Genomic DNA, 27439 nt, shown 5'->3' with positions numbered 1-27439 from the left:
AGTGCAGTGGCACGATCTCAGCTCACTGCAACCTCCACCTCCTGGGTTCAAGCGGTTCCCCTGCCTCAGCCTCCCAAGTAGCTGGGACTACAGGCGCACACCACCACGCCTGGCTAATTTTTTTTGTATGTTAGTATAAATGGGGTTTCACCATGTTGGCCAGGATGGTCTTGATCTCCCGACCTCATGATCCTCCCACCTTGGCCTCCCAAAGTGCTGGGATTATGGCATGAGCCACCACTCCCAACCAGTTTATGCATTTTTAGTAGAGATGGGGTTTTACCATGTTGGCCAGGCTGGTCTCAAACTCCTGACCTCAAGTGATCCACCTGCCTTGGCCTCCCAAAGTGCTGGGATTACAGGTATGAGCCACCACACCCAGCCTGATTTCAATTTTTAAATCTTATTCAGATTTATTTTATGAGCTAATTATAGTCTATTGTAGAGAATTTTCCACATGCACTTGAGAAGTGTATTCTGTTGTTGAGTGGATCATTATACACGTTTCTTTTTTTTTTTTTTTTTTTTTTTTTTTTTTTTTTGAGACGGAGTCTTGCTCTGTCACCCAGGCTGGAGTGCAGTGGCCGGATCTCAGCTCACTGCAAGCTCCGCCTCCCGGGTTTACGCCATTCTCCTGCCTCAGCCTCCCGAGTAGCTGGGACTACAGGCGCCCGCCACCTCGCCCGACTATTTTTTTGTATTTTTTAGTAGAGACGGGGTTTCACCGTGTTAGCCGGGATCGTCTCTCGATCTCCTGACCTCGTGATCCGCCCGTCTCGGCCTCCCAAAGTGCTGGGATTACAGGCTTGAGCCACCGCGCCCGGCCCATTATACACGTTTCTTAAGTCTAGTTGATATACAGTGATGTTCATATCTTCTATTTCTTTGTGGATTTTCCATCTAATTGTTGTATCCATTATTAAATGTAAGGTATTGAAGTCCCCTGACTATCATTTTGAATTGTCCTTTTCTTTTTTAATGTAGTCAGTTTCAGCCTCATGTATTTCAGGGCTCTCTTGTTGGGTGCATGTATACTTATAATTGTTATGTCTTTTGATGAATTGACCCTTTCACCATTATATAATGTTCTTCTTTGTCTAAAAATTTTTGATTTAAAGTCTATTTTGTTTGATATTAGTATAGCCACAACAGCTCTATTATCAATACTGTTTGCATGAAATACATTTTCCATTCTTTTGCTTTCAACCTATTTGTGTATTTAATCTAAAGTGAATCTCTTGAAGATAGCATACAGTTGGGTTCTATTATTTATTTTTTTTTTTCAGATGGAGTCTCACTCTTGTCACCAAGGCTGGAGTGCAATGGTGCGATCTGAGCTCACTACAACCTCCACCTCCTGGGTTCAAGCGATTCTCCTGCCTCAGCCTCCCGAGTACCTGGGATTACAGGCGTGTTCCACCAATCCCGGCTAAATTTTTTTTGGTATTTTTAGTAGAGACGAGGTTTCACCATGTCGGCCAGACTGGTCTCAAACTCTTCAGGTGAGTCACCCGCCTTGGCTTCCCAAAGTGATGGGATTACAGGCGTGAGCCACTGCACCGGCCTGGATTCTGTGTTTTGTTTGTTTGTTTGTTTGAGACAAAGTCTTGCTTTTGTCTCCCAGGCTGGAGTGCAATGATGCGATCTCGGCTCACTGCAACCTCCGCCTCCCATGTTCAAGTGATTCTTTTGCCTCAGCCTCCTGAGAAGCTGGGATTACAGGCGCCCGCCACCACACCCAGCTAATTTTTGTATTTTTAGTAGAGGTGGGGTTTTACCATGTAGGCCAGTCAGGACTCGAACTCCTGACCTCAGGTGATCCGCCCGCCTCGGCCCCCCAAAGTGCTGGGATTACAGGCATGAGCCACCGTGCCCGGCCTCTGTTTTTTTTTTTTTTTTTTTTTTTTTGAGACAGAGTCTCGCTCTGTCACCCAGGCTGGAGTGCAGTGGCACAATCTTGGCTCACTGCAAGCTCCACCTCGCGGGTTCATGCCATTCTCCTGCCTCAGCCTCCCGAGTAGCTAGGACTACAGGTGCCCACCACCACACCCGGCTAATTTTGTTTTTGTATTTTTAGTAGAGACAGGGTTTCACCATGTTAGCCAGGATGGTCTCGATCTCCTGACCTCGTGATCCATCCGCCTCAGCCTCCCAAAGTGCTGGGATTATAGGCGTGAGCCACTGTGCCCGGCTCAGCCTCTGTTTTTAAAAATCACTGTGACGTGACAGTTTTATATTTTTATCTCTTCATTGATATTCTCAATTTGACAAGACATCATTCCTATATTTACTTTAGTTCTTCAGACATTGCTTAGCTATTGATCATATTTAAAATAGCCAATTTAAAGTCTGTCTAAAAAGTCCAAATGTCTAGGCTTTCTCAGGCATAGTTTCCATAAATTTCTTTTTCCTGTTTATAGACCATAATTTTTCATTTATTGGCATGCCTTATAATTTCTTGTTGAAAACTGGACATTTTAAATATTATAATACGGCAATTCTGGAAATCAGCTCCTCCCTGTTCCCTAGGGTGTGTTGTTGTGCTATATTGTAGTTATAGTTTGTTTAGTGAATTTTCTGAACTAACTTTATAGTCTGTTCTTTGTTACATGTGGATCCTGAAGTCTCCGTTACATTAGCTTACTGGTCAGCTAATGAGTGAGCAGAGATTTCCTTAAATACCTGGAACCAAAAAATCTTCCAGTCTTTGCAGTGGCGCTCTGTGTATTCATTGTGACATGCTTTCAATACTTGCCAGGCATTTTACAACTCTGCCTTAGACTTCATATCCTACTTTTTTAGAGCCTCATGGTCAGGAGGAGGGGTATTACGGCCTTTTTCAGCTTTCTCGGGGGGCATTTGCATAGCCCTCAGCATGCATTTGACCTTCTTGATTCTCAGGAATATGTCAGCACTTTTGAAAACCCTTATAGACTGTCTCATTCTCCAGCCTTTCCTCCCAAGCTTTTTGATTAGCCTATTGATTGACCTAGCTATTGTCTATCGCCACAGGCAGCAGGAACCTATTTAGACATTTTAGGAAAATATTTAAGGCCGGGCGCGGTGGCTCACGCCTGTAATCCCAGCACTTTGGGAGGCCGAGGCGTGCGGATCACAATGTCAGGAGATGGCGAACATCCTGGCTAACACGGTGAAACCCCGTCTCTACTAAAAATACAAAACATTAGCCGGGCGTGGTGGCGGGCGTCTGCAGTCCCAGCTACTTGGGAGGCTGAGGCAGGAGAATGGCGTTAGTCCGGGAGGCGGAGCTTGCAGTGAGCTGAGATCGCGCCACTGCACTCCAGCCTGGGCGACAACAAAGCGAGACTCTGTCTCAAAAAAAAAAAAAAAAAAAAAAAATTTAGACGTTAGACCAAATTTAGTCTAACGTAGTCTAACGTCTGAATATTTTCTACAAATGCCCTGCAGCAAGAAGCTTTAGCCCTAGGCTAGTTAGGAGTTGGATGAAATAAAGACAAGCCTTTCAATCAGTATTCCAGGGAGCCACCAAACAGGTCAGAACAGATAATTTGTACATGATGTGCGTATTTCCACCTCTGGTACCAGGAATGCGGGCTGTTATTTTCATGCTACTGCTGATCTGAGGAGTGGGAGATAGAACAGAGCTTAAGCTGAGAGAGGAACAGTGGTAGTAAATTGTAATATTGTCCTCTAGTATTCACTCTGTTCCTTCCACGAACATGTAAACTGAAGTGCCCTCTTCCTCGCAGGAAGAGTGTATATACCTTTCCCTTTGCCATTGGACTTAACCACAATAATATGCTTTCACCAATAGAGTGTGAGAGGACATTTTTATTTTATTTATTTTTTATTTTTTTGAGACGGAGTCTCACTCTCTCACCCACGCTGGAGTGCAGTGGCATGATCTCAGCTCACTGTAACCTCTGCCTCCCTGATTCAAGCAGTTTTCCTGCCTCAGCCTCCCGAGTAGCTGGGACTACAAGTGCCTGCCACCACACCTGGCTAATTTTTTGCATTTTTAGTAGAGATGGGGTTTCACAGTGTTAGCCAGGATGGTCTCAATCTCCTGACCTTGTGATCTGCCTGTCTCGGCCTCCCAAAGTGCTGGGATTACAGGCGTGAGCCAACACACCCAGCCTAGAGAGGACATGACATATATACAGCTTTGCAGAAACTTTAAGAAGCATCACGATTTTTTAGCAGTTCTATGGCTTTCCCTCTCTGCCATGAGAATGAGCAGGTTTCACATAGGAACTGCTTTTTAAATGTGTAATCCAGTATGAGAGAATACATGGTACAGAGTCATAGCCTTCTCAAAATCTAAGCAGCATTGTTGGCAATTTGTGGTCTACATGTAATATAAGCAAGAAATAGTCCTTTCTTTTCTAAGGTACTTGTTACGGTTTAAATGTGTCCAAAATTCATGTTAAAATTTACTCACCTGTGTTACAGTATTCAAAGTTTGGGTCTTTAGGAGATTATTAAGTCATGAGGACTTCTGCCCTTGTGAATATGATTAGTGATGCTTTAAAAGGGCTGGTGGAGGCCAGGTGCAGTGGCTCACGCCTGTAATCCAGCACTTTGGGAGGCCAAGGCAGGCAGATTACCTGAAGTCAGGAGTTCAAGACCAGCCTGGCCAACACGGTGAAACCCTGTCTCTACTAAAAATACAAAAATTAGCCGGGCGTGTTGGCGGCGGGGGGGGGGGGGGGGGGGGGGGGGGGGGGCGGGGGGGCGGGGGGGCGGAGGGGCGGGGGGGGCCGGGGGGGGCCGGGGGGGGCGCCAGTAATTCCAGCTACTTGGGAGACTGAAGCAGGAGAACAACTTGAATCCAGGAGGTAGAGCTTTCAGTGAGCGGAGATCATGCCATTGCACTTCAGCCTGTGCAACAGAGGGAGACTCTGTCTCAAAAAAAAAAAAAAAAAGCTGGTGGAAACAAGCTAGACCATTTTTGCCCTTTTCTATCCTTTCTTCTATGTGAAGACACAGAGTTCATCCCTTCTGCAGGATACAGTATCGCAGGTGCCATCTTGGAAGCAGAGCCTGGGCTCTTACCAGACATCAAAGCTGCCATCGGTCTGATCTTCAACTTATCAGCCTCCAGGACTGTAAGAACGAAATTTCTATTATTTATAAGTTATCCAGTCTCAGTTATTTTGTTACCAAGTGACTAAGACAACACTGAATTTTCAGAGTTGTTTGTTATGTAGTATAATGTGGTAAAAGCTGACTAATATAAACAGTTCCCAGAAAAAGGAAGATACTGGCTGGTAAAACACTAAATTACTTAAAACATTGCCTACTATGCAGAATGTATTCAATAAATATCAATATGCTAAATTATATTTGTATATAGATAACTAGCACTTTTGTTAGAATCAAAACACATACTGTCTTGGAGAAAAACCCTAACTTACCAACTTTCACTTTTATCAAGTCATTAAAAAATCCTTATCATAAAGATGAATTATAATATACAGTAGTCCCCCCCTGTCTGTGGTTTCAGTTACACAATATAGTACAATAAGATATAGCACAATAAGATATTTAGAGAGAGAGAGAGAGAGGCCATATTCACATAACATTTATTATAGTATATTATAATAATAATAATACTAATTTTTTTGAGACACGGTTTCGCTCTTGTTACCCAGCCTGGAGTGAAATGGCACAATCTCAGCTCACTGCAACCTCCACCTCCCAGGTTCAAGTTATTCTCCTGCTTCAGGCAGTTGTTCTCCAATTCTCCAATTCAGTAACTGGAATTACAGGCAAGCACCACCATGCCTGGCTAATTTTATATTTTTAGTATAGACGGGGTTTCACCATGTTGGTCAGGCTGGTCTCAAACTCCTGACCTCAGATAATCCATCTGCCTCAACCTCCTAAAGAGCTAGGATTACAGGTGTGAGCCACCGGGCCCACTCTATTGTAACTATTCTATTTTATTATTAATTTTCATCTCTTTTTTTTTTTTTTTTGAGATGGAGTCTCGCTTTGACTCCCAGGTTGGAGTGCAGTGGCACGATCTCGGCTCACTGCAAGCTCTGCCTCCCAGGTTCACGCCATTCTCCTGCCTCAGCCTCCTGAGTAGCTGGGACTACAGGCACCCGCCACCACGCCTAGCTAATTGTTTGTATTTCTTTTTAGTAGAGACAGGGTTTCACTGTGTTAGCCAGGATGGTCTCTATCTCCTAACCTCATGATCCGCCCGCCTGGGCCTCCCAAAGTGCTGGGATTACAGGCGTGAGCCACCACGCCCGGCCTCTTTATTTATTTATTTATTTATTTATTTATTTATTTATTTATTTTTGAGACAGGGTCTCACTCTGTTGCCCAGACTGGACTGCAGTGGTGCGATCTTGGCTCACCACAGCCTGTCTCCCAGGCTCAAGCGATTCTTCTGCGTCAGCCTCTCAAGTAGCTGGGATTACAGGTGTGCACCAATATGCCCAGCTAACGTTTGTATTTTTAGTAGAGACAGGGTTTCACTATGTTGGCCAGGCTGGTCTCGAACTCATGACCTCAAATGATCTACCTGCCTCGGCCTCCCAAAGTGCTAGGATTACAGGTATGAGCCACCGTGCCCAGCCTAATTTTCATCTCTTACTGTGCCTAATTAAACTTTATCATAGAAATGTATGTATAAGAAAAAACATAATCTATATAGAATTTGTTATTATTCATGGTTTCAGGCATCACCTGAGGGTCTTGGAATGTATCCTTCATGGATAAGGAGAAGTACTATATTGAGAAAAATGTAATTTATTCACATTTTTATATTTATTTATTCTATATGCTATTGCTCTGACTAGGTTTATGAGAGACCCTGGTCCTACTGGCAACTCATTTATAAGCCATTTCTTAGGATTGTTCATTCTATAAAATCTTATTTTATCCAATATCTTACTTTCTTCTATTAGCAATTTCAGAGGAGGCTTTGCCGCCCTTTCCTCATTCTGCATTTTGTGATGCACATTTCCTCCCTCTACACACTTTTCCAGGATAATTATAATCATTGCTACAACTTCAACCTATCAACTTGATTAAAACTTCCAGCTGGGTGCAGTGGCTCACGCCTGTAATCCCAGTACTTTGGGAGGTTGAGGCAAGAGGATCACTTGAGCCCAGGGTTACAGACTGGTCTGTTCAATGTGGAGAGACCACATCTCTACAAAACCCACAAAAATTAGACAGGTGTAGTGGCGTGTTCCTGTAGTCTCGGCTACTCTGGAGGCTGAGGTGGGAGGATTGCTTGAGCCTGGGAGGTTGAAGCTGCAGTTTGCCATGATTGCACCAAGCCTGGGCAACACAGCAAGATTCTGTCTCAAAAAGCAAACAAACAAACAAACAAACAAACAAACAAAACCCCTCCAGATACTTATATCTAGACCAGATATTTCCAGTGAGCTCTAAACATACTTTCTCACCAGCCCACTGGACATCTTCACTTGATGTCCAGATACCTCAAACACAGCCGTTTACCTGATAAACTACAGGTTGCATTTGTTAGTTTTCTTTAAGGTCTTGTGATTCATGGTGACATCTATCCCTGAATAAAGAATCTTATGAGTTCCTCAAGTTGTTGACCTACTGATTAATGTATAACCTACTAACACTAAAAAGAATGCAGATTTATTTTTGAATCATAAAGTTGTTTTTTTTTTTTGGAGACAGAGTCTCATTCTGTTGCTCATGCTGGAGTGCAGTGGCGTGATCTCCACTCACTGCAACCTCCGCCTCCCAGGTTCAAGCGATTCTCATGCCTCAGCCTCCCTAGTAGTTGGGATTATAGGCATGCCCCACCATGCCTGGCTGATTTTTTGTATTTTTAGTAAAGACAGGGTTTTGCCATGTTTCCCAGGCTGGTCTCTAACTCCTGAGCTCAGGCAATCCACCTGCCTTAGCCTTCCAAAGTGCTAGGATTACAAGTATGAGCTACATGCCTGGCCAGAATCATAAAGTTTTACTTATTGTCTTGCACGCAGACATTTTAGCCTGTATGTTGCAATCTGTAGCCAATGATTATAACCTCTGTGTTACATTCATCAATGAAAGAATACAACTGTGGTATGAGAAGTTCCCCTACCTTCTCCTACTGTCTTATAAAAGCCTTCCAACTTGCAACAGATTCTGGAACACTCCCAACTTTGTTGATGTATCTTCCTGGGTCAATCTTCATATCTGGCTTTCAGTAAACCTTTACCAAATTATTTCTCTCTCAACAGACTTAGTTTTGGTTGACATAACTAATCATTTTTCTCTTCGAATCTGTTCATCTCCCTTCCCTACACTTCATATCCTAGTTAATGGCACCACCTGGTTGCTCATGCCAAAAGTACTGGCATCACCTTCAATTTTTCCCTTTTTCTTTTTCTTTCTTTTCTTTTTTCCTTTTTTTTTTTTTTTAAGATGAGTTTCAGTCTTGTTACCCAGGCTGGAGTGCAATGGCACGATCTTGGCTCACTGCAACCTCTGCCTCCTGGGTTCAAGCGATTCTCCTATCTCAGTCTCCCAAGTAACTGGGATTACAGGCAACCGCAACCACGCCTGGCTAATTTTTGTAATTTTAATAGAGACAGGGTTTCACCATGTTGGTCAGGCTGGTGTCGAACTCCTGACCTCAGGTGATCCACCTGCCTCAGCCTCCCAAAGTGCTAGGATTACAGGTGTGAGCCACTGCGCCCAGCCTAATCTCTCCCTTTTTCTTATGTCCCTGTTACTCCTATCATGTAATTGTTTTAAGTCCTGTAGTCTTTGTTTTTGACACATCTTTCAATTCTTCCTCTTTCTCTACCTCTCTTTAGCTGCCTCCCTTTCAGGTTAATCAGATATTTAATGACTTCTTTTGTTCTAGTTACTATTTTGAATGCTAGTGATGAAAAATGAATAAGACATACTTCCTTGAGGCCTAGGAACCCACTTTCTAGTCAGGAGGACAAACAGGCCATTTGAACGTAATAGGGCTAAGTGCTAAGACAGCATTATGAACAGCAGACAATGAGAAATTTTAAAAAGGATGCTTTGCCTAAACTAGGTGATCTGGTTTGGCTCTGTCTCCCCACCCAAATCTCATGTCGAACTGTAATTCCCACATGTCAGGGGAGGAGCCTGATGGGAGGTGATTGGATCATGGGGACAGATTACCCCCTTGCTGTTCTCGTTCTCATGAGATCTGATGGTTTAAAAGTGTGCGGCACTCACCCCTTCGTTCTCTCTCCTGCCTCCATGTAAAGAAGGTACTTGTTTCCCCTTCATCTTCTGCCATGATTATAAGTTTCCTGAGGTCTCCCATTCATGCTTCCAGTTAAGCCTGTGGAACCATGTGTCAGTTAAACCTCTTTTCTTCATCAATTACCCAGTAGTTCTTTATAGCAGAGTGAGACTGGACCTGGTGCAGAGTAGCGCTCAAGTGGATTTTCCCTCATATTGTCTCTGAACTCTGCTGTCGCGTTATTATAGGACCTTGTACACGGAGAACACTCAGATTCCAAACCCAGCATTGTCTGGCCATTATTACAATTTTATATTTAAATTGAGTTCTAGATTTTGAAATTGCATATGGAACAATTAGAAAAGGAGTGTTATAAAACAAAGTATCTTAATTGTAGTTAAATAGATTGAATAAGCTGGAAATACTTAGCAGTGAAAATTATCAAAGTAAATTTCAATGCCCAACAGTTGGTCTGTAGCCATAGTATTTTGTTGATCCAATTATAAAATTTTCTCTTCAACAGGTAATTCAGTAAGATGAACATTCTATTCCTCATTATATTATTACTTAAATTCAAAAGAATTCAATTGAGAGAACCCTCACAATTCTAACATAAAAAAATTATATTTTCATAAAAAAATTATATTTTCACTCCCTACATTGGCCTTATGTCTTATAACATATCGCTTAAAGAGAGTATCTTTTCTTTTCTTTTTTTTTTTTAGAGGCTGGAGTGCAGTGGTGCGATCTTGGCTCACTATAGCCTCCACCTCCCAGGTTCAAGCGATTCTTGTGCCTCAGTCTCAGAAGTAGCTGAGACTACAGGTGCATGCCACCATGCCCAGCTAATTTTTGTATTTTTAGTAGTGACAGGGACAGGGTTTTGCCTTGTTGAACCAGGCTGGTCTCCAACTTCTGACCTCAGGTGATCCACTTGCCTCAGCCTCCCAAAGTGCTGGGATTACAGGCATGAGCCACCACACATCTTTAAATCCATAGACAACCATAGCAAAAATACTCATGCCCAACCCCATTCCAGGCTAGTTAAATTAGCATCTCCGGGGACGAGGTCTACGCACTGATACTGTTTAAAAACTCCCCAAATGATCCTAAAATGCACAAAGAGTTGTGAACAGGGCTCCAAACCAAAAATAAAACAAACCAGATCCCGGAAAAATGTTTAAACCTCACAGGGCACAGTGGCTCACAACTGTAATCCCAGGACTTTTGCAGGCTGAGATGGGAGGATTGCTTGAGGCCAGGAGTTCGAGGGCAGCCTGGGCCACATGCTAAGAGTTTATCTGTACAATAAATTTAAAAATTAGTTATGTGTGGTGGCATGGACCTGTAGTCCCAGCTATTCAGGAGGCTGAGGTAGAAGGATCACTTGTTCTAAGAGTTTGAGGCTGCAGTGAGCTATAATCATGCCACTGCACTCCATCCCGGGCAGCAGAGTGATACCCTGTCTCTAAAAAGAAAAAAAGAAAAAGAAAAAGAAGAAAAGAATGAACCAGGCTGGGCGCAGTGCCTCATGCCTGTAATCCCAGCACTTTGGGAGACCGGGGCGGGTGGATCTCGAGGTCAGGAGTTCAAGATCAGCCCGGTCAAGATGGTGAAACCCCATCTCTACTAAAAATACCAAAAAAAAAAAAAAAAAAAAAAAGAAAAAAATTAGCAGGCCATGGTGGTGGGCGCCTGTAATCCCAGCTACTTGGGAGGCTGAGGCAGAGAATTGCTTGAACATGGGAGGTGGAAGATGCAGTGAGCCGAGATCGTGCCACCACACTCCAGCCTGGGTGACAGAGTGAAACTCCATCTCAAAAAAAAAAAAAAAAAAAAGAACCTCTACATTTATAAACACAACAAGCTGACAAGTTGTTTATCCCTTGTTAATATGCTTTATTCTTATTTTTTATTAATTAATTTATTTAGAGACTGAGTCTGGCTCTGTCACCCAGGCTGGAGTGCAGTGGCACGATCGGGGCTCACTGCCACCTCCATCTCCCAGGCTCAAACAATCCTCCCACCTCAGCCTCCCGAATAGCTGGGACTACAGGTGCATGCCACCACACCCAGCTAATTTTTGTATTTTTAGTAGAGACAAGGTTTTCACCATGTTGCCCAGGCTGGTCTTGAACTGCTGACCTCAAGTCATCTGACCACCTTGGCCTCCCAAAGTACTGGGATTAAAGCATGAGCCACTGCTCCCAGCCCGTTGTTAATACACTTTCTATGAGCATTTTTCCCACTTGTTAACCTTAAACTTTTGCACATTGGAAAGCTGACTGAGAGCCCTTCAGCTGGTTTTACTTCTGTGTTTGGCATGTGTGGTTTGTTGACAAGGTGCCCGGAATATGATGAAACACAACCACATTTGGACCTGCCTCCCAGTCAGCAGTGGTTTTCTACATCATTGAGGTTTTTCTTAGAATCCTAAAAGAGGGTAAAAAAGGAAATGTAAAGGAAGGAACCAAATAGACTCTCAGAGGTAAAGATCATAGTTGTGAGGGGCAAAAGGGCTATCGTCAACAAAAAAGTGATGCTTTCAATGTTTCTAAAGAAATCTTTGATTAAGAATAAAAAAGTATAACCTACATTCTGCCTTTGTTTTTCATTGTACTTCTGGGTTCTTTGAATATAGGGCTCTTCCAAAAGGCATGAAAGGTAATTACAATAAATTCAGTTAATCTTCATAAAGATGAAGAATCTTAAGTAACTCAGCCTCAACCAGTACTGAGGTAATAAAGGAACAGAAAATAGTAATCAAAATATATTTACGATTCCAGTTTATTTATTTATTTGAGACACGGTCTTGCTCTGTTGCTAGAGTACAGTGGTACAATCATAGCTAACTGAAGCTTTGAACTCCTCGGAGATCCTCCCATCTCAGACTCCTGAGTACCTAGGACCACAGGTGTGTGCCACCACACCCAGCTAACTTTTTTATTTTAAATTTTTGGTAGAGGTGGAGTCTTGCTATGTTGCTCAGGCTGGTCTTGAACTCCTGGCCTCAAGTCATTCTCCTGCCTTAGCCTCTCAAAGCTCTGGAATTACAGGCATGAGTCACCACACCCAGTCAATTCCAGTTTCTTAAGGTGACCAGATGTTCCATGTTATTTGTATCATTCCATTTTTTCAAATGACCTACTCTATGTTCAGAGTGTCTTGAAGCTATAGATAAACCACCAAAAAATGCAAATATTTGGCCGGGTGCGGTGGCTCACGCCTGTAATCCCAGCACTTTGGGAGGCAGAGGTGGGTGGATCACCTGAGGTCAGGAGCTCGAGACCAGCCTGACCAACATGGAGAAACCCCATCTCTACTAAAAATACAAAATTATTCGGGTGTGGTGGCTGCCTGTAATCTCAGCTACTAGGGAGGCTGAGGCAGGAGAATCGCTTGAACCCAGGAGGCGGAGGTTGCAGTGAGCCGAGATCGCACCATTGCGCTCCAGCCTGGGCAACAAGAATGAAACTCTGTCTCAAGCCCCTCCTCCATCTCTTGCCCTCCACAGACTTGGTAGAAATATGTTCAGTATAAGTTTCATGCAGTCTAGGTGTTTTAGGTACTCAGGTTATCTCAATGAACCAAACAGACCAAAAAACAAAATGGAGCAAAACAAAAGAAAAGAAACCCTGCCCCTGTGGAAGCAGAAAGCATGCCCTGGAGTACAAGATAATATGTAAAGTGAAGTAAGTCAGCTGAAGCAGGGACTCACAGAGGTGACTGGAAGGATGACGTTTCAGTGATTCATCTCCAACCCACTTTTCTGCAGTGAAAGACTGGGAGGTTTCTTTCTGCTTTCTGAAAAGAGGTTTCAGTCAACCACATCTGACACTTAAAGGATATTGGTGCATACACTTTTGATCAAATGCTTACAGGTGTTAGTAACCTAATTTTTATTTTAATAATCCAGATTTATTTATTTATTTACCTACTTATTTATTTTGAGACAGAGTCTCGCTCTGTCACCCAGGCTGGAGTGCAGTGGCACAATCTCGGCTCACTGCAAGCTCGCCCTCTCGGGTTCACGCCATTCTCCTGCCTCAGCCTCCCGAGTAGCTGGGACTACAGGCGCCCGCCACCTCGCCCAGCTAATTTTTTGTATTTTTAGTAGAGACAGGGTTTCACCGTGTTAGCCAGGATGGTCTCAATCTCTTGACCTTGTGATGCGCCTGCCTTGGCCTCCCAAAGTGCTGGGATTACAGGTGTTAGCCACCGTGCTCAGCCATCCAGATAATTTTTAAGTGATTCCAGATAATAGTAACAATGGATAACATTAACTCTATATGTATACCAGATAAAAAATGTTTCTAGATATTATCTCATTTGATGGTTATAGTGCTCTTGTGATTAAAGTAGGAAAGGTAGCTTTAATAGGCCTTTTTAAAATAAATAATCCTAAGGAATGCTGATTGGATGGGCTAGAAAGGACCAAGCTTGCTCTCGAATGCCCTTTTTTGTTTGTTTGTTTTTGTTTTTTTGTTTTTTGAGACGGAGTCTCGCTCTGTCGCCCAGGCTGGAGTGCAGTGGCGCGATCTCGGCTCACTGCAAGCTCCGCCTCCTGGGTTTACGCCATTCTCCTGCCTCAGCCTCCTGAGTAGCTGGGACTACAGGCGCCCGCCACCGCGCCTGGCTAATTTTTTTTTTTGTATTTTTAGTAGAGACGGGGTTTCACCGTGGTCTCGATCTCCTGACCTTGTGATCCGCCTGCCTCGGCCTCCCAAAGTGCTGGGATTACAGGCGTGAGCCACCACGCCCGGCCTCGAATGCCCTTTTTTAAGAAGTCCGATGGCCCTTTCATGTTCTGTTGATTCCTACTAGGAATAGAAAGGCCTTAGCCTTAGACGTTTCAGTTTCGTTAAGGAAGTATCATACATTAAGTCCTAATTTATTTTGTACAGAAAGTAGCAATTAAGCATAGGAGAGAAATAGGAACATGAATAGTTGGAAAAGTCTACGTGCAAAACCTAGGAGTGGGGCTATACTTTGCGTTAAATTATTATTATTACTGTTATTTTTGACACTCAGTTTCACTCTTACCATCCAGGCTGGAGTGCAATGCCACGATCTCTGCTCACTGCAACCTCTGCCTTCCAGGTTCAAGCGATTCTCCTGCCTCAGCCTCCCGAGTAGATGGGATTACAGACACCCATCACCACGCCCAGCTAATTTTTGTATTATTATTATTTTTTTAGTAGAGACAGGGCTTCACACGTTGGCCAGGCTGGTCTCGAACCCCTGATCTGAAGTGATCTGTCCGCCTCGGCCTCCCAAAGTGCTGGGATTACAGGCGTGAGCCACCGCGCTGGCCCTTTGCATTAAATTAAAAATCACCATCCTGGCCAACATGGCCAACAAAACCCCGCGTCTACTAAAACTACAAAAATTAGCTTGGCGTGGTGGCGCTCGCCTGTAGTCCCAACTACTTGGGAGGCTGAGACATGAGAATCGCTTGAACCCTAGAGGCAGAGGTTGCAGTGAGCCGAGATCACACCACTGCACTCCAGCCTGCCACAGGGCAAGACTCCATCTCAAAAAAAAAAAAAAAAAAAAAAAAAAAAAATCAAAGTCCTTACTTTGCATCATAATCCGCTAGGTGCAAAGGTCACAAAAGTGATTAAGAATAGCTCACAATCTAGTGAACTGGAACCTAAAAAAACTGATTAGGGTTTACACTGGCAAGTGCTCAGAAAAAAAGGGTAGTTCAGGTAATTGGATCAGAAGAGAAGGCAAAAAGGCATGACGTGTTTTTGAGAATTAGAGGAGCCCTCAAAGTGTATTAGTTTGATATGCAAAATGCTCGATTGAAGATATTGTCCTTTAATGTATTTGAAAATTGGGACAAAAATAACTTTTCGGCCGTGATAACTATGCTCCCCTCCCTTTTAGAGTTTGGAATCTATATCTTAGAGGCCATACTTGAATGTGGAAAAACTGTCTTTGTATTAATGTAATCACTATCCAGTGATAAGACATGGAACAGTGTAATAACCCCTAAGCTCATCTTATAACTGAACAGATAGTTGGCAGGGAACTTGGATTTGAACCATGCCTATGCCACTAGCTGGTTGTGTGACTTTGAGCAAGTCACTTCTCAGGATATCACGTTTGCCATCATTAAGACGAGTGTGATCCAAAGGTCCACCTAGCCAAGTTTTGTGAGAATGATTTGAAATGCCTGTGAAAGCATTTCCTCTAACACGTCTGAGGTGCTTTTGTTATGTCCAGGTTCTTTCCGGTCTTGAAATTTTGTGCATCACGATCCAAAATGTCTTAAGCATCATCACAAATGCTTGACCGTCCCTCATGAGCGGGTGGCGCTCTGCACTGCCTGGGTCTGTACAACAAGGTCTTGCAGTCGAAAGCCACACACTCTCGGAGTGCAAGAGGGAGAGGTCTGCTTCAGCAGGGAGAAAAAAGGGCACGAGACTGGACAGGTCCTGCCACAAGAGCTCTCCTATACTCACGCGCAGTGGTCGCTTCTGCGGGAATGGGCGGCAGTGACGTGCCCACGTCGGGTGCGCTGACGTTCGCGAAGCGTGCGCCGCCGGCCAGGTCCGCAATAGCGGGGTGTGCGTCACGGTCTGCGCCGCTCGCGGAGCCAGGACGGGGCGGAGCTTCCGGCTGTGCTCGGGTGGGCTAGTTTACCCGCGGCGGAGGGTAACTTTCCGGTACAGGTACTTGAGCAATTGTCTGGTCCCTGGAGGTGTGGCATCGAGACAGTTTTCTAGTCCCGTTTACAAAATATCTTCCCTTTGGCCATACAAGTGGTGACTGCCATGTCGAACTCGCGGCTCAGGTCCCGCCGAGACGCCGGGGGTGGCGCTGGGGCAGCCGGCCGGGACGAGCTGGTGTCGCGGTCCTTGCAGAGCGCAGAGCACTGTCTGGGCGTCCAGGACTTCGGCACCGCCTATGCCCACTACCTCCTCGTGCTCAGCCTGGCGCCGGAGCTAAAAGACAACGTGAAGGTGAGGGTCCTTTTTTCTCACTTGCTGGCAGATCCAACGTCCTCGTAAAAAAAAATTAGGGGGAAAAAAAAAAAAAAAAAAAGGCAGAGGGGCCAGGATTCTTGGCTGGGTGGTTGCTATCAATATTTACTGTTCACCCTTGACACCTTTCTTTTATTCACACCTACGACCTGCCCAGAGGAAAATCCTGCAGTCTTCACCTTCGAAATATGTCCAGAAATCTTATGAGTTCTCACCATCTTCCCCTTTACTACCCTGGTTTGAGCTTCAGTCATCTGCTAGCTGTTGCAGTCGGCTCTCAACTGAGCTCTCTCCTGCAGTCTGTGTCAACATAGCTAGGTTTTTGCAACAAAAGTCAAATGTTGTCATTTCTCAGTTTCAAAACTTCCATCTCATTTAGAATTCTAAAGGCCCTCGAATTGGAAATGAGGTCTCACGTGATCCTCTTCTCCCTATATCTAATTTAAGCATGCCCTGGCTTAAGGGCTTTTGGATTTGTCATATTGTGTGTAGTAGGAATATAGCGGGCCTCGAGTTGAATAAAGTGTAATTAGCCTAAAGTGGTTATCATTTAATGATGCATTCTTTAAACTTCAATTATTGGATTATTTGCAACAGTTATTCTGTTGAAATGCTGTACTTTTTTCAAGTACTTTTAGAATCTAAATTATGAAAAATGATTTAACTTAAATTTGCAATTTGCTTTATTTAGGCTGAGGGTTTCTCAACCTAGGCACTATTGACATTTTGAATGGGATAATTCTTTGTTATGGGGGGAGGGACGATGTCCTGTGCATTGCAGTATGTTTGGCAGCATCCTTCATCTCTACCTACTAAATGTCTGTAGCGTCTAGATGTTTGTAGTTCATGTAAACTTGGTGTAAATTTCAGGACCAGCTGGCCTACTTTAGGAGGAGATGATATGTTTAGATACAGTTTGCTTCTCTAGGTAGGCAGCAATAGAAAAATGGATCAACTCAGGTGATCTTTCCTCAGTTACTTGTTTCTTAGTTTCCTCTTCTGTGAAACAGGGACACTGCCTGTTTTAAAAATATTTACTGTGTATTGGCCTGGCGCGATGGCTCAAGCTTGTCATCCCAGCACTTTGGGAGGCTGAGGCGGGCGGATCATGAAGACAGGAGGTCGAGACCACGGTGAAACTCCGTCTCTACTAAAAATACAAAAAAATTAGCCGGGCGCCATGGCGAGCTCCTGTAGTCCCAGCTACTGGGAGAGGCTGAGGCGGGAGAATGGCGTGAACCTGGGAGGCGGAGCTTGCGGTGAGCCGAGATGGCGCCGTTGCACTCTAGCCTGGGCGACAGAGCGAGACTCCGTCTCAAAAAAAAAAAAAAAAAAAAAAAAATTGCTGTGTATTAAAAGTATATTTAGGCTGGGCGTGCTGGCTCACGCCTGTAATCCCAGCACTTTGGGAGGCCGAGGCGGGCGGATCACAAGGTCAGGAGTTCGAGACCAGCCTGGCCAATATGGTGAAACCCCGTCTCTACTAAAAATCAAAAAATTAGCCTGGCGTGGTGGCATGCACCTGTAGTCCCAGCTACTCGGGAGGCTGATGCAGAAGAATCGCTTGAACCCAGGAGGCAGAGATTGCAATGAGCCAAGATTGCGCCACTGTAATACAGCCTGGGTGACAGAGTGTGACTCCATCTCAAAAATAAAAAAAAAAAAGTATATGTAAAATTTGTAGGGCGATGCCTGAAATTCAGTAGGGTAAGCAACTAGTTCTGTTTCCTGCCGAACAAATTGTATTTCTTTGTATGGGCCCCTTGTAGAAATCTCATTTCCTGCTACTCTATTCTCAATACCCAAACTCCAGCCACACCAAGCCACTTATCTGTAGACCCTCTGATCCATTTCATATAATCTGTGTGGGTTTTTTTTTTTTTTTTTTTTTGAACAGAGCCTCACTCTTACTGCTCAGGCTGGAATGCAGTGGTGCGATCTCGGTTCACTGCAACCTCCACCTCCCAGGTTCAAGTGATTCTCCAGCCTCAGCCTCCTGAGTAGCAGGGATTATAGATGTTTGCCACCATCTTTGGCTAATTTTTATATTTTATATATTTTAGACCATATTGGCCAGGCTGGTCTCGAGCTTCTGACCTCAGGTGATCTGCCCGCCTTGGCCTCCCAAAGTGCTGGGATTACAGGCATGAGCCACCGTGCCCAGCCAGAATCTCCTTTCTTATCCTTGTCTCTCTAGTAAACTCCCTCAAGATTCAGTTCCAAGTATCAACTCTTTTGTATAAAATATGTGAAGATGATTTAAAATGTTTTAATTGTAATGCTGTAATGACTAAAGCTTTCCGTCTTTTCACAGTGTTGCAGCATGGAGAATGGCTGGAGGGAGATGCGATTGGAACTAGAGTGACAGCGTTAAGGCTGTTGCTGTAGTCCAGCAAATGGTTAGAAGGGCCAGATTAGGTTGTAACTGTGGGATGGAGAGGAGGTAACAGATTTAAAGATATTGAGAGAGCATTGGCTAGGTTTGAAACAGTGTATGTGGAGTTAAGGTACCATTATAAGGTGATTTTATGGTTTGAGGTTGAGTGGTATCTTAATCTTATGTCTTGTATCAGAGGAATATGATGAGTTCAGTTTAGGACATTTTGAACTTTTCCAAAATTTTATGTTAAATTTCTCTCTATAGGGCCTCTGTGAGGATAAGAACAAGATTTATGTTGCCTCAGTTCTTTGCACAAGGATTGTTCAGGAAATAATTTAGTTGTCTACATTCGGAATGGCTGGAGATCCATTGCCTGGTTGAAATGACTATTAGGAAGTTGTATCTATGAGTCTGAGGTTCAGAAGAGAAGGTCTTGACTAGAGATGTAAACGTAGCATCCGTCAACACATGGGTGATAATAAATGCATTAGGGATGGATGAGAGAAAAAAGAAGAGAGCCAAGGACAAACTCTAAAAACACAGGAACCCACAAAAATGAGGCAGCTGGAGAATAAGGAGAGTGTGATACAGCATCTAAGAATGGAGGGAGTTTAGAGAGTGGTCAGACTAATTCTGCTTATTATGGCCATGTAGGTGGTAAAATTCATTCATTTGTGCACTTGTTTAGAAAACAGTGCCTACTAAAGCTAAATGAAATTGAAGGTGATCGTTCAATAGTAATTAAGTTCTGTTGCTTGGAATCTTCAACTAATGTTATATATTCTTTCATCTGTTATGTTATTGACTAATTCATATTTTTTTCTTATTTGTAAAGGAAACTTTTCAGTACACACTTTTCAGATGGGCTGAAGAGCTTGATGCTCTCAATCGGATACAAGACTTACTTGGTTGCTATGAGCAGGCCTTGGAACTGTTTCCTGATGATGAAGTGATTTGCAATAGTATGGGGGAGCATCTCTTCAGGTTTGTAGTGATTTTAGTATTACTTGTTAAGAATTATTCTGTATTGGGCAGGCGTGGTGGCTCACACCTGTAATCCCAGCACTTTGGGAGGCCGAGGTGGGGGAATCATGAGGTCAGGAGATCGAGACCACGGTGAAACTTCGTCTCTACTAAAAATACAAAAAATTATCTGGACGTGGTGGCGGGCGCCTGTAGTCCCAGCTATTTGGGAGGCTGAGGCAGGAGAATGGCATGAACCCGGGAGGCAGAGCTTGTAGTGAGCCGAGATTGTGCCACTGCACTCCAGCCTGGGCAACAGAGCGAGACTCTCAAAAAAAAAAAAAAAAGATTCTGTATTAGTCTGGATAGGGATAAGTCATACAGTAATTTTAATAGGGAAAGTTTAATATAGAGAATTATTAAGTAAGGAGAACTGAAAAGAATAGCAGATATATAATATCATAACAGTTTTAATATTATGTAATGTACTACATAATAGCCACTGCCCCTAGGAGTAAGAGTATCCAAGGAAGAGTTCCCCTCACTGGGCTGAGTTCTATACCTTATTGAAGAGGGCACAGCTGTGCTTCTCAGGATGGCAGAAAAGTCACTGTAGTGCCTTGCCAGGGAACTTCTTGTAAATTTGTTTTCTGGAACTGGCTATAGTTTTGCCATTTGGGGTGCTGGGGTGCCAGAGAAAGCCTCATGGGGAAGTATCTCATCAGAGGTACTCCATTACAAAACCATGTAGTAGGGTAAGGGGCCTTGGGGAAGCTACTGACTCTTGGATGCTGCTAGCTGCCATGCGTTTCAGGAGCTTGGTTTTAGAGAAGCCCTAAGCACACTGGAATCCGGAAGCAAAACCCTTTCTTCCTACAGTGTCTCTCCAGCACTTTTCGTTTTTTTTTTGACAGAGTCTCACTTTGTAACCCAGGCTGGAGTGAAGTGGCGTGATCTCAGCTCACTGCAACCTCCACCTTCTGGGTTTAAGTGATTCTCGTGCCTCAGCTTCCTGAGAAGCTGGGATTACAGGCGCCTGCCACCCCAACTGGCTACTTTTTGTATTTTTAGTAGAGACAGGGTTTCACCATGTTGGCCAGGCTCGAACTCCTGACCTCAAGCAATCCACCCGCCTCAGCCTCCCAAAGTGCTGGGATTACAGGTGTGAGCCACCACACCTGGCCTCTAGCACTTTTTTTCTGAGACAGTGTGTCACTGTGTTACTCAGGTTGGAGTGCAGTAGCACCATCATGGCTCACTGCAACCTTGACCTCCCAGGCTCTGGTGATCTTCCCACCTCAGCGCCCCTCACTTGCACACCAGTAGCTGGGATTGCAGTACGTGCCACCACACCTGGCTAATTTTTTGTCTTTTTTGTAGAGACAGGATTTTGCCATGTTGTTGCCCAGGCTGGTCGGGAACTCCTGGGCTCAAGCGATCCTCTGGCCTCGGCCTCCCAAAGGGCTGGGATTACAGACTTGAGCCACCACACCCGGCCTCTCCACACTTTTTACCAACAAAGCTTACCGTTGTGCCAACTGGTGGGAGAATATTAAAGGGCCAGATACATTTTTCACAGAGCAGGTAAAAAAGGGTGAATTTGGCAATAAGTTGATAACTTATATGTTGGGAGTCTTGGAACCACTCCCAGATTTGCTGATTTGCTAGAGGGGCTCACAGGCCTCACCATATAGTCCTAGGCATGGCTCTTGTGTATTACTGTGAACGGATGCAAAGCAAAATTTGCAAAGGGTAAATGTGTATTGGGCAAAGTGTAAAGGAAAACCAGGTGCAAGCCTCCAAAGTTCTTCTTTTACTGAAGTCACACAAGATGCACTTCATTCCCCCAGTGAGTTATGACAACACACGTGAAATGTTGCCAACCAGTGAAACTCATTAGAGGCTCAGTGCCTAGGGTTTTTACTGGGAGCTGCACACTTAGGTACCCTCTGTCTGGCATATACTAAAATTTTAGATTCCCTGAAGAAAAGCAGGTCAGGTGTTCAGCATAAACTGCATTGTTTGTATAATCAGTTTAGGCACACTACCAGTTAGGATAGTGAGAACCCTCCCCAAATCCAAATTCCCAGATGCCAGCCAAGGGACACTTTTGTAACCAGGCCTTTCAAAGTATGGCAGTCAGCCCCCTGCTATGTTAACTCTTTCTGCATACTAGTTCATGTGCATGAAGAATTCTGTGAAAGTATAGGAAATAAAATGAAAGGTTAACATTGCTTCTGAGTTTGAAAGTTTCAGAGTAATGGGGACTGAGCATGGTTCTGCCAAGTTTGAAAGTGACAGTGCTCACATTCCTAGGAATTTAGTTAATGAATCTCATTTTAAATGTTCCTTTTAGGTATTTTCATGCATTTCCTCACTAATTGCTTTCTCTTTCCCTCAAATCACATCCAGCTGAAAAAAACCTTAATATTATGAATACTGAACTACAAAATTCCTAAGTGACCACAGAATTTCTCTTACTAAACGTATCTTGAGTTCCTCAGCTGTTAATCAATCTGCTACCTTTGTCTCTGGTGCCCACGGGGCCCTTGAGTGGCTCACTGGACTGTACAGTGAGTAATAACTCATTGTTTATTATGCTTTTTTTTCTGTGTGGAGAAATAATGTTTTATAAATAACTTTTAAGAAGAACATGGATCATTAACCTGACAAATGTACTCCTCTGTGATAATTAATGTAAACTCTTTATATGGTCATTCGCAATAAGTTGTATGAATATGTATTACAATTTTTAATCATATGTCTCTCCTCAGAAGAAAATTTTGAGATTTGATGTGTAGAACTTTTTGTTAACAATTGCTTATTTGAAAAAATTCTAGTCTGGGTGTGGTGGCTCATGCCTGTATTCCCAGCACTTTGGGAGGCCGAAGCAGGCAGATCATTTGAGGTCAGGAGTTCGAGACCAGCCTGGCCAACATAGTGAAACCCTGTTTCTACTAAAAAAAATACAAAAAGTAGCTGGGTATGGTGGCACATGTCTGTAGTCCTAGCTACTCGGGAGGCTGAGGTAGGAGAATCGCTTGAATCTGGGAGGTGGAGGTTGCAGTGAGCCAAAATCGCACAACTGCACTCCAGCCTGGGTGCAAGACTCCATCTCAAAAAAAAAACAAAAAAAAAATTCTTACCTGTCAAGACAGAATGACTTTCTGTTGAGGCTGCACAATAAATTTAAACAAAGTAGTAGTGAGTTCCTTATGTATACATAAGTGTTTTTGTAAATGAAATGTAACTTTTTCATAGAACAGCTTTTTTCTTCATTGGAATTTCTGTGTACTCTCCATAGAAACTTTATAATTAGGAAAAACTGGTGAAAACAAAAAATTTTTATTTTGGGTTTGTTTTAATACATCTAATTTCACAGCCTTGTAGAAAATAGTGGGAGAATTCTTATTTAGGAAACATGATTATAATGTCCTATTTTATATAGAAAGATCCCTTTACATGTTCAATAATTGTTCTCTAGTATCATTCTTTTCCTTATTTGGGTATATTAAGTTTTTTTTTTTTTTTTTTTTTTTTTGAGGTGGAGTCTTGCTCTGTCACCCAGGCTGGAGTGCAGTGGCAGGATCTCAGCTCACTGCAACCTTTGCCTCCCAGGTTCAAGCAATTCTCATGCCTCAGCCTCCAGAGTAGCTGGGATTACAGGTGCAAGCCACCACGCCCAGCTAATTTTTGTATTCTTAGTAGAGATGGGGTTTCACCATGTTGCCCAGAATAGTCTCAACCTCCTGACCTCTAGTGATCCACCTGCCTTGACCTCCCAAAGTGGCGCCCAAAGGCATGAGCCACCACGCCCAGCCAAGTTCTATTAAGTTCTATTCAATGAAAAGTTCTATATAAGAAATACTTTGCCAAACTTTATTAGCTAGTCTCAGTAATGTAACTGCAAGGCATTTTAACAGTCTTAATTAACATGGCCTAGGGAGTGACAATGAATTCTCCTTTAAAAAACAAATACTTGATAATTTTTAATTGTAGAGTATGTTAATAAGTAGAAAAATAAGGCAGATAATCAAATGAGGGTTACTTGTTCATGTTAACAGCTAACCTGATCAGCTACAGCATCCATTTTCTACAAATTAGCAACCTCTTTCCACTTAAATGAAATTTGTTTTAAAAGATTTTTAAAAATCTTTTTTATGAATAATCTCCTCAAATTAGTTTAAAAAAATCTATATTTTAATTCCAAAGTTTTCTTTTGTTGTTTATATAATGAGAGTTACTCTATAGGATTCAATTATATTTCCAGATTATACACATATGGTGATCATAACATTCCAAGACTTACGTTTCAGGATAAACTCAATTTGACAGAAAAGTGGAACTCTTACATACTTTTGGCAGATTGTAACTTTTGGTGACCTGTTGTTGTAGGACATTAGTCTGAGCAGTTACCAGTCATTACGATAAAAAATCCTTGGTATTAGTTTGATTTGGGGAGATGTAACTAAGCAAAATTTTTAATTTGGATAGTAGCAGTTCAGAATTCGTGATAGTGTGAATGTGGCTTTTGCTATAGAATTTACCTTCGTTCTTGACTTACAATGGTTCTTGGTGTTTTTGTTTTATACTCCTTTTCTGGTCAAAAATAGCATATCGTTTACACCCCACCGAAAGAATCTGTTCCAGGAGAAAAATATTTCCAAAGTAAATGATAGCTGCTTCTCCTGACACTTATTTGTGTAATAAAGTTTGTCTGGAGTATCTCAACTTCACAACCTTTTGTTAGTCTAGTAGCGTCAGATTTAAACAAAATGTATTTAAATTGCTAATCAAGAAGATAGTGTTTTTCCTAGTTAAAAGAAAAAGGGCATTCTGGCATTTTATTATTATTATTATTATACTTTAAGTTCTAGGGTACATGTGCACAACTTGCAGGTTTGTTACGTATGTATACATGTGTCATGTTGGTGTACTGCACCCATTAACTTGTCATTTACATTAGGTATATCTCCTAATGCTATCCCTCCTCCTTCCCCCTTCCCCCTTCTTGTTTCCCTTCCTGTGTCCAAGTGATCTCATTGTTCTATTCCCACCTATGAGTGAGAACATGCGGTGTTTGGTTTTCTGTTCCTGCGATAGTTTGCTGAGAATGATGGTTTCCAGCTGCATCTATGTCCCTACAAAGGACACGAACTCATTCTTTTTAATGGCTGCATAGTATTTCATGGTGTATATGTGCCACATTTTCTTAATCCAGTCTGTCACTGATGGACATTTGGGTTGATTCCAAGTCTTTGCTATTGTGAATAGTGCTGCAATAAACATACGTGTGCATGTGTCTTTATAGCAGCATGATTTATAATCATTTGGGTATATCCCCAGTAATGGGATGGCTGAGTTAAATGGTATTTCTAGTTCTAGATCCTTGAGGAATCGCCACACTGTTTTCCACAATGGTTGAACTAGTTTACAGTCCCACCAACAGTGTAAAAGTGTTCCTATTTCTCCACATCCTCTCCAGCACCTGTTGTTTCCTGATTTTTTAATGATGGTATCTCATTGTGGTTTTGATTTGCGTTTCTCTGATGGCCAGTGATGATGAGCATTTTTTCATGTGTCTGTTGGCTGTATGAATGTCTTCTTTTGAGAAGTGTCTGTTCATATCCTTTGCCCACTTTTTGATGGTGTTTTTTTCTTGTAAATTTCTTTGAGTTCTTTATAGGTTCTGGATATTAGCCCTTTGTCAGATGAGTAGATTGCAAAAATTTTCCCCCATTCTGTAGGTTGCCTGTTCACTCTGATGGTAGTTTCTTTCGCTATGCAGAAGCTCTTTAGTTTAATGAGATCCCATTTGTCAATTTTGGCTTTTGTTGCTGTTGCTTTTGGTGTTTTAGACATGAAGTCCTTGCCCATGCCTATGTCCTGAATGGTATTGCCTAAGTTTTCTTCTAGGGTTTTTATGGTTTTAGGTCTGACATTTAAGTCTCTAATCCATCTTGAATTAATTTTTGTATAAGGAGTAAGGAAAGGATCCAGTTTCAGCTTTCTACTTATGGCTAGCCAATTTTCCCAGCACCATTTATTAAATAGGAAATCGTTTCCCCATTTCTTGTTTTTGTCAGGTTTGTCAAAGATCAGATAGCTGTAGATGTGTGGTATTATTTCTGAGGGCTCTGTTCTGTTCCATTGGTCTATATCTCTCTTTTGGTGCCAGTACCATGCTGTTTTGGTTACTGTAGCCTTGTAGTATAGTTTGAAGTCAGGTAGTGTGATGCCTCCAGCTTTGTTCTTTTGGCTTAGGATTGTCCTGGCAATGCGAGGTCTTTTTTGGTTCCATATGAACTTTAAAGCAGTTTTTTTCCAATTCTGTGAAGAAAGTCATTGGTAGCTTAATGGGGATGGCATTGAATCTATAAATCACCTTGGGAAGTATGGCCATTTTCACAATATTGATTCTTCCTATCCATGAGTATGGTATATTCTTTCATTTGTTTGTGTTCTGTTTTATTTCACTGAGCAGTGGTTCTCCTTGAAGAGGTCCTTTACATCCCTTGTAAGTTGGATTCCCAGGTATTTTATTCTCTTTGAAGCTATTGTGAATGGGAGTTCATTCATGATTTGGCTCTCTGTCTGTTACTGGTGTATAAGAATGCTTGTGATTTTTGCACATTGATTTTATATCCTGAGACTTTGCTGAAGTTGCTTATCAGCTTAAGGAGATTTTGGGCTGAGATGATGGGGTTTTCTAAATATACAATCATGTCATCTGCAAAGAGGGACAATTTGACTTCTTCTTTTCCTAACTGAATACCCTTGATTTCTTTCTCTTGCCTGATTGCCCTAGCCAGAACTTCCAACACTATGTTGAATAGGAGTGGTGAGAGAGGGCATCCCTGTCTTGTGCCAGTTTTCAAAGGGAATTTTTCCAGTTTTTGCCCATTCAGTATGATATTGGTTGTAGGTTTGTCATAAATAGCTCTTATTATTTTGAAATACGTTCCATCAATACCGAATTTATTGAGAGTTTTTAGCATGAAGGGCTGTTGAATTTTGTCAAAGACCTTTTCTGCATCTATTGAGATAATCATGTGGTTTTTGTCTTTAGTTCTGTTTATATGCTGGATTACATTTATTGATTTGCATATGTTGAACCAGCCTTGCATCCCAGGGATGAAGCCCACTTGATCATGGTGGATAAGCTTTTTGATGTGCTGCTGCTGGATTCGGTTTGCCAGTATTTTACTGAGGAATTTTTCATCAATGTTCATCAAGGATATTGGTCTAAAATTCTCTTTTTTTGTTGTGTCTCTGCCAGGCTTTGGTATCAGGATGATATTGGCCTTGTAAAATGAGTTAGGGAGGATTCCTTCTTTTTCTATTGATTAGAATAGTTTCAGAAGGAATGGTACCAGCTCCTTCTTGTACCTCTGGTAGAATTCGGCTGTGAATCCGTCTGGTCCTGGACTTTTTTTGGTTGATAAGCTATTAATTATTGCCTCAATTTCAGAGCCTGCTATTGGTCTATTCAGGGATTCAACTTCTTCCTGGGTCAGTCTTGGGAGTGTGTGACTGTCCAGGAAATTATCCAGTTCTTCTAGTTAATTTGCGTAGAGGTGTTTATAGTATTCTGTGATGGTAGTTTGTATTTCTGTGGGGTTGGTGATATCCCCTTTATCATTTTTTATTGCATCTATTTGATCTTCTCTCTTTTCTTCTTTATTAGTCTTGCTAGTGGTCTATCAATTTTGCTGATCTTTTCAAAAAACCAACTCCTGGATTCATTGATGTTTTGGACGGGTTTTTGTGTCTCTGTCTCCTTCAGTTCTGCTCTGATCTTAGTTATTTCTTTCCTTCTGCTAGCTTTTGAATGTGTTTGCTCTTGCTTCTCTAGTTCTTTTAATTGTGATGTTAGGGTGTCATTTTAGATCTTTCCTGCTTTCTCTT

General features: G+C 42.6%; 1 protein-coding gene and 1 long non-coding RNA gene across 2 annotated transcripts in view; one reads left to right on the top strand and one right to left on the bottom strand.

The window, feature by feature from the left end:
* Window positions 1-4896: 4896 nt before the first annotated feature.
* Window positions 4897-13280, bottom strand: LOC144340850 (uncharacterized). Its single transcript, XR_013417317.1, has 3 exons — window positions 12915-13280; window positions 9187-9295; window positions 4897-5088 (listed from the first exon to the last, which is right to left on the bottom strand). It is a non-coding gene; the product is annotated as an uncharacterized LOC144340850 (long non-coding RNA).
* Window positions 13281-15825: 2545 nt separating this feature from the next.
* The window catches only part of PRMT9 (protein arginine methyltransferase 9), a 46375-nt gene continuing 34761 nt past the window's right edge, over window positions 15826-27439 (top strand). The window contains exons 1-2 of the mRNA XM_015139309.3: window positions 15826-16167; window positions 19404-19552. Coding sequence (XP_014994795.2) covers window positions 15979-16167; window positions 19404-19552 — 338 coding nt within the window. The 5' untranslated portion in view covers window positions 15826-15978. The remainder of the gene's footprint in view (window positions 16168-19403; window positions 19553-27439) is intronic.

Source organism: Macaca mulatta, chromosome 5, assembly GCF_049350105.2.
Source record: "Macaca mulatta isolate MMU2019108-1 chromosome 5, T2T-MMU8v2.0, whole genome shotgun sequence".
Taxonomy (NCBI): domain Eukaryota; kingdom Metazoa; phylum Chordata; class Mammalia; order Primates; family Cercopithecidae; genus Macaca; species Macaca mulatta.
Note: the sequence above shows the minus strand (reverse complement) of the source record. Positions and strands in the feature narration are given on the sequence as shown.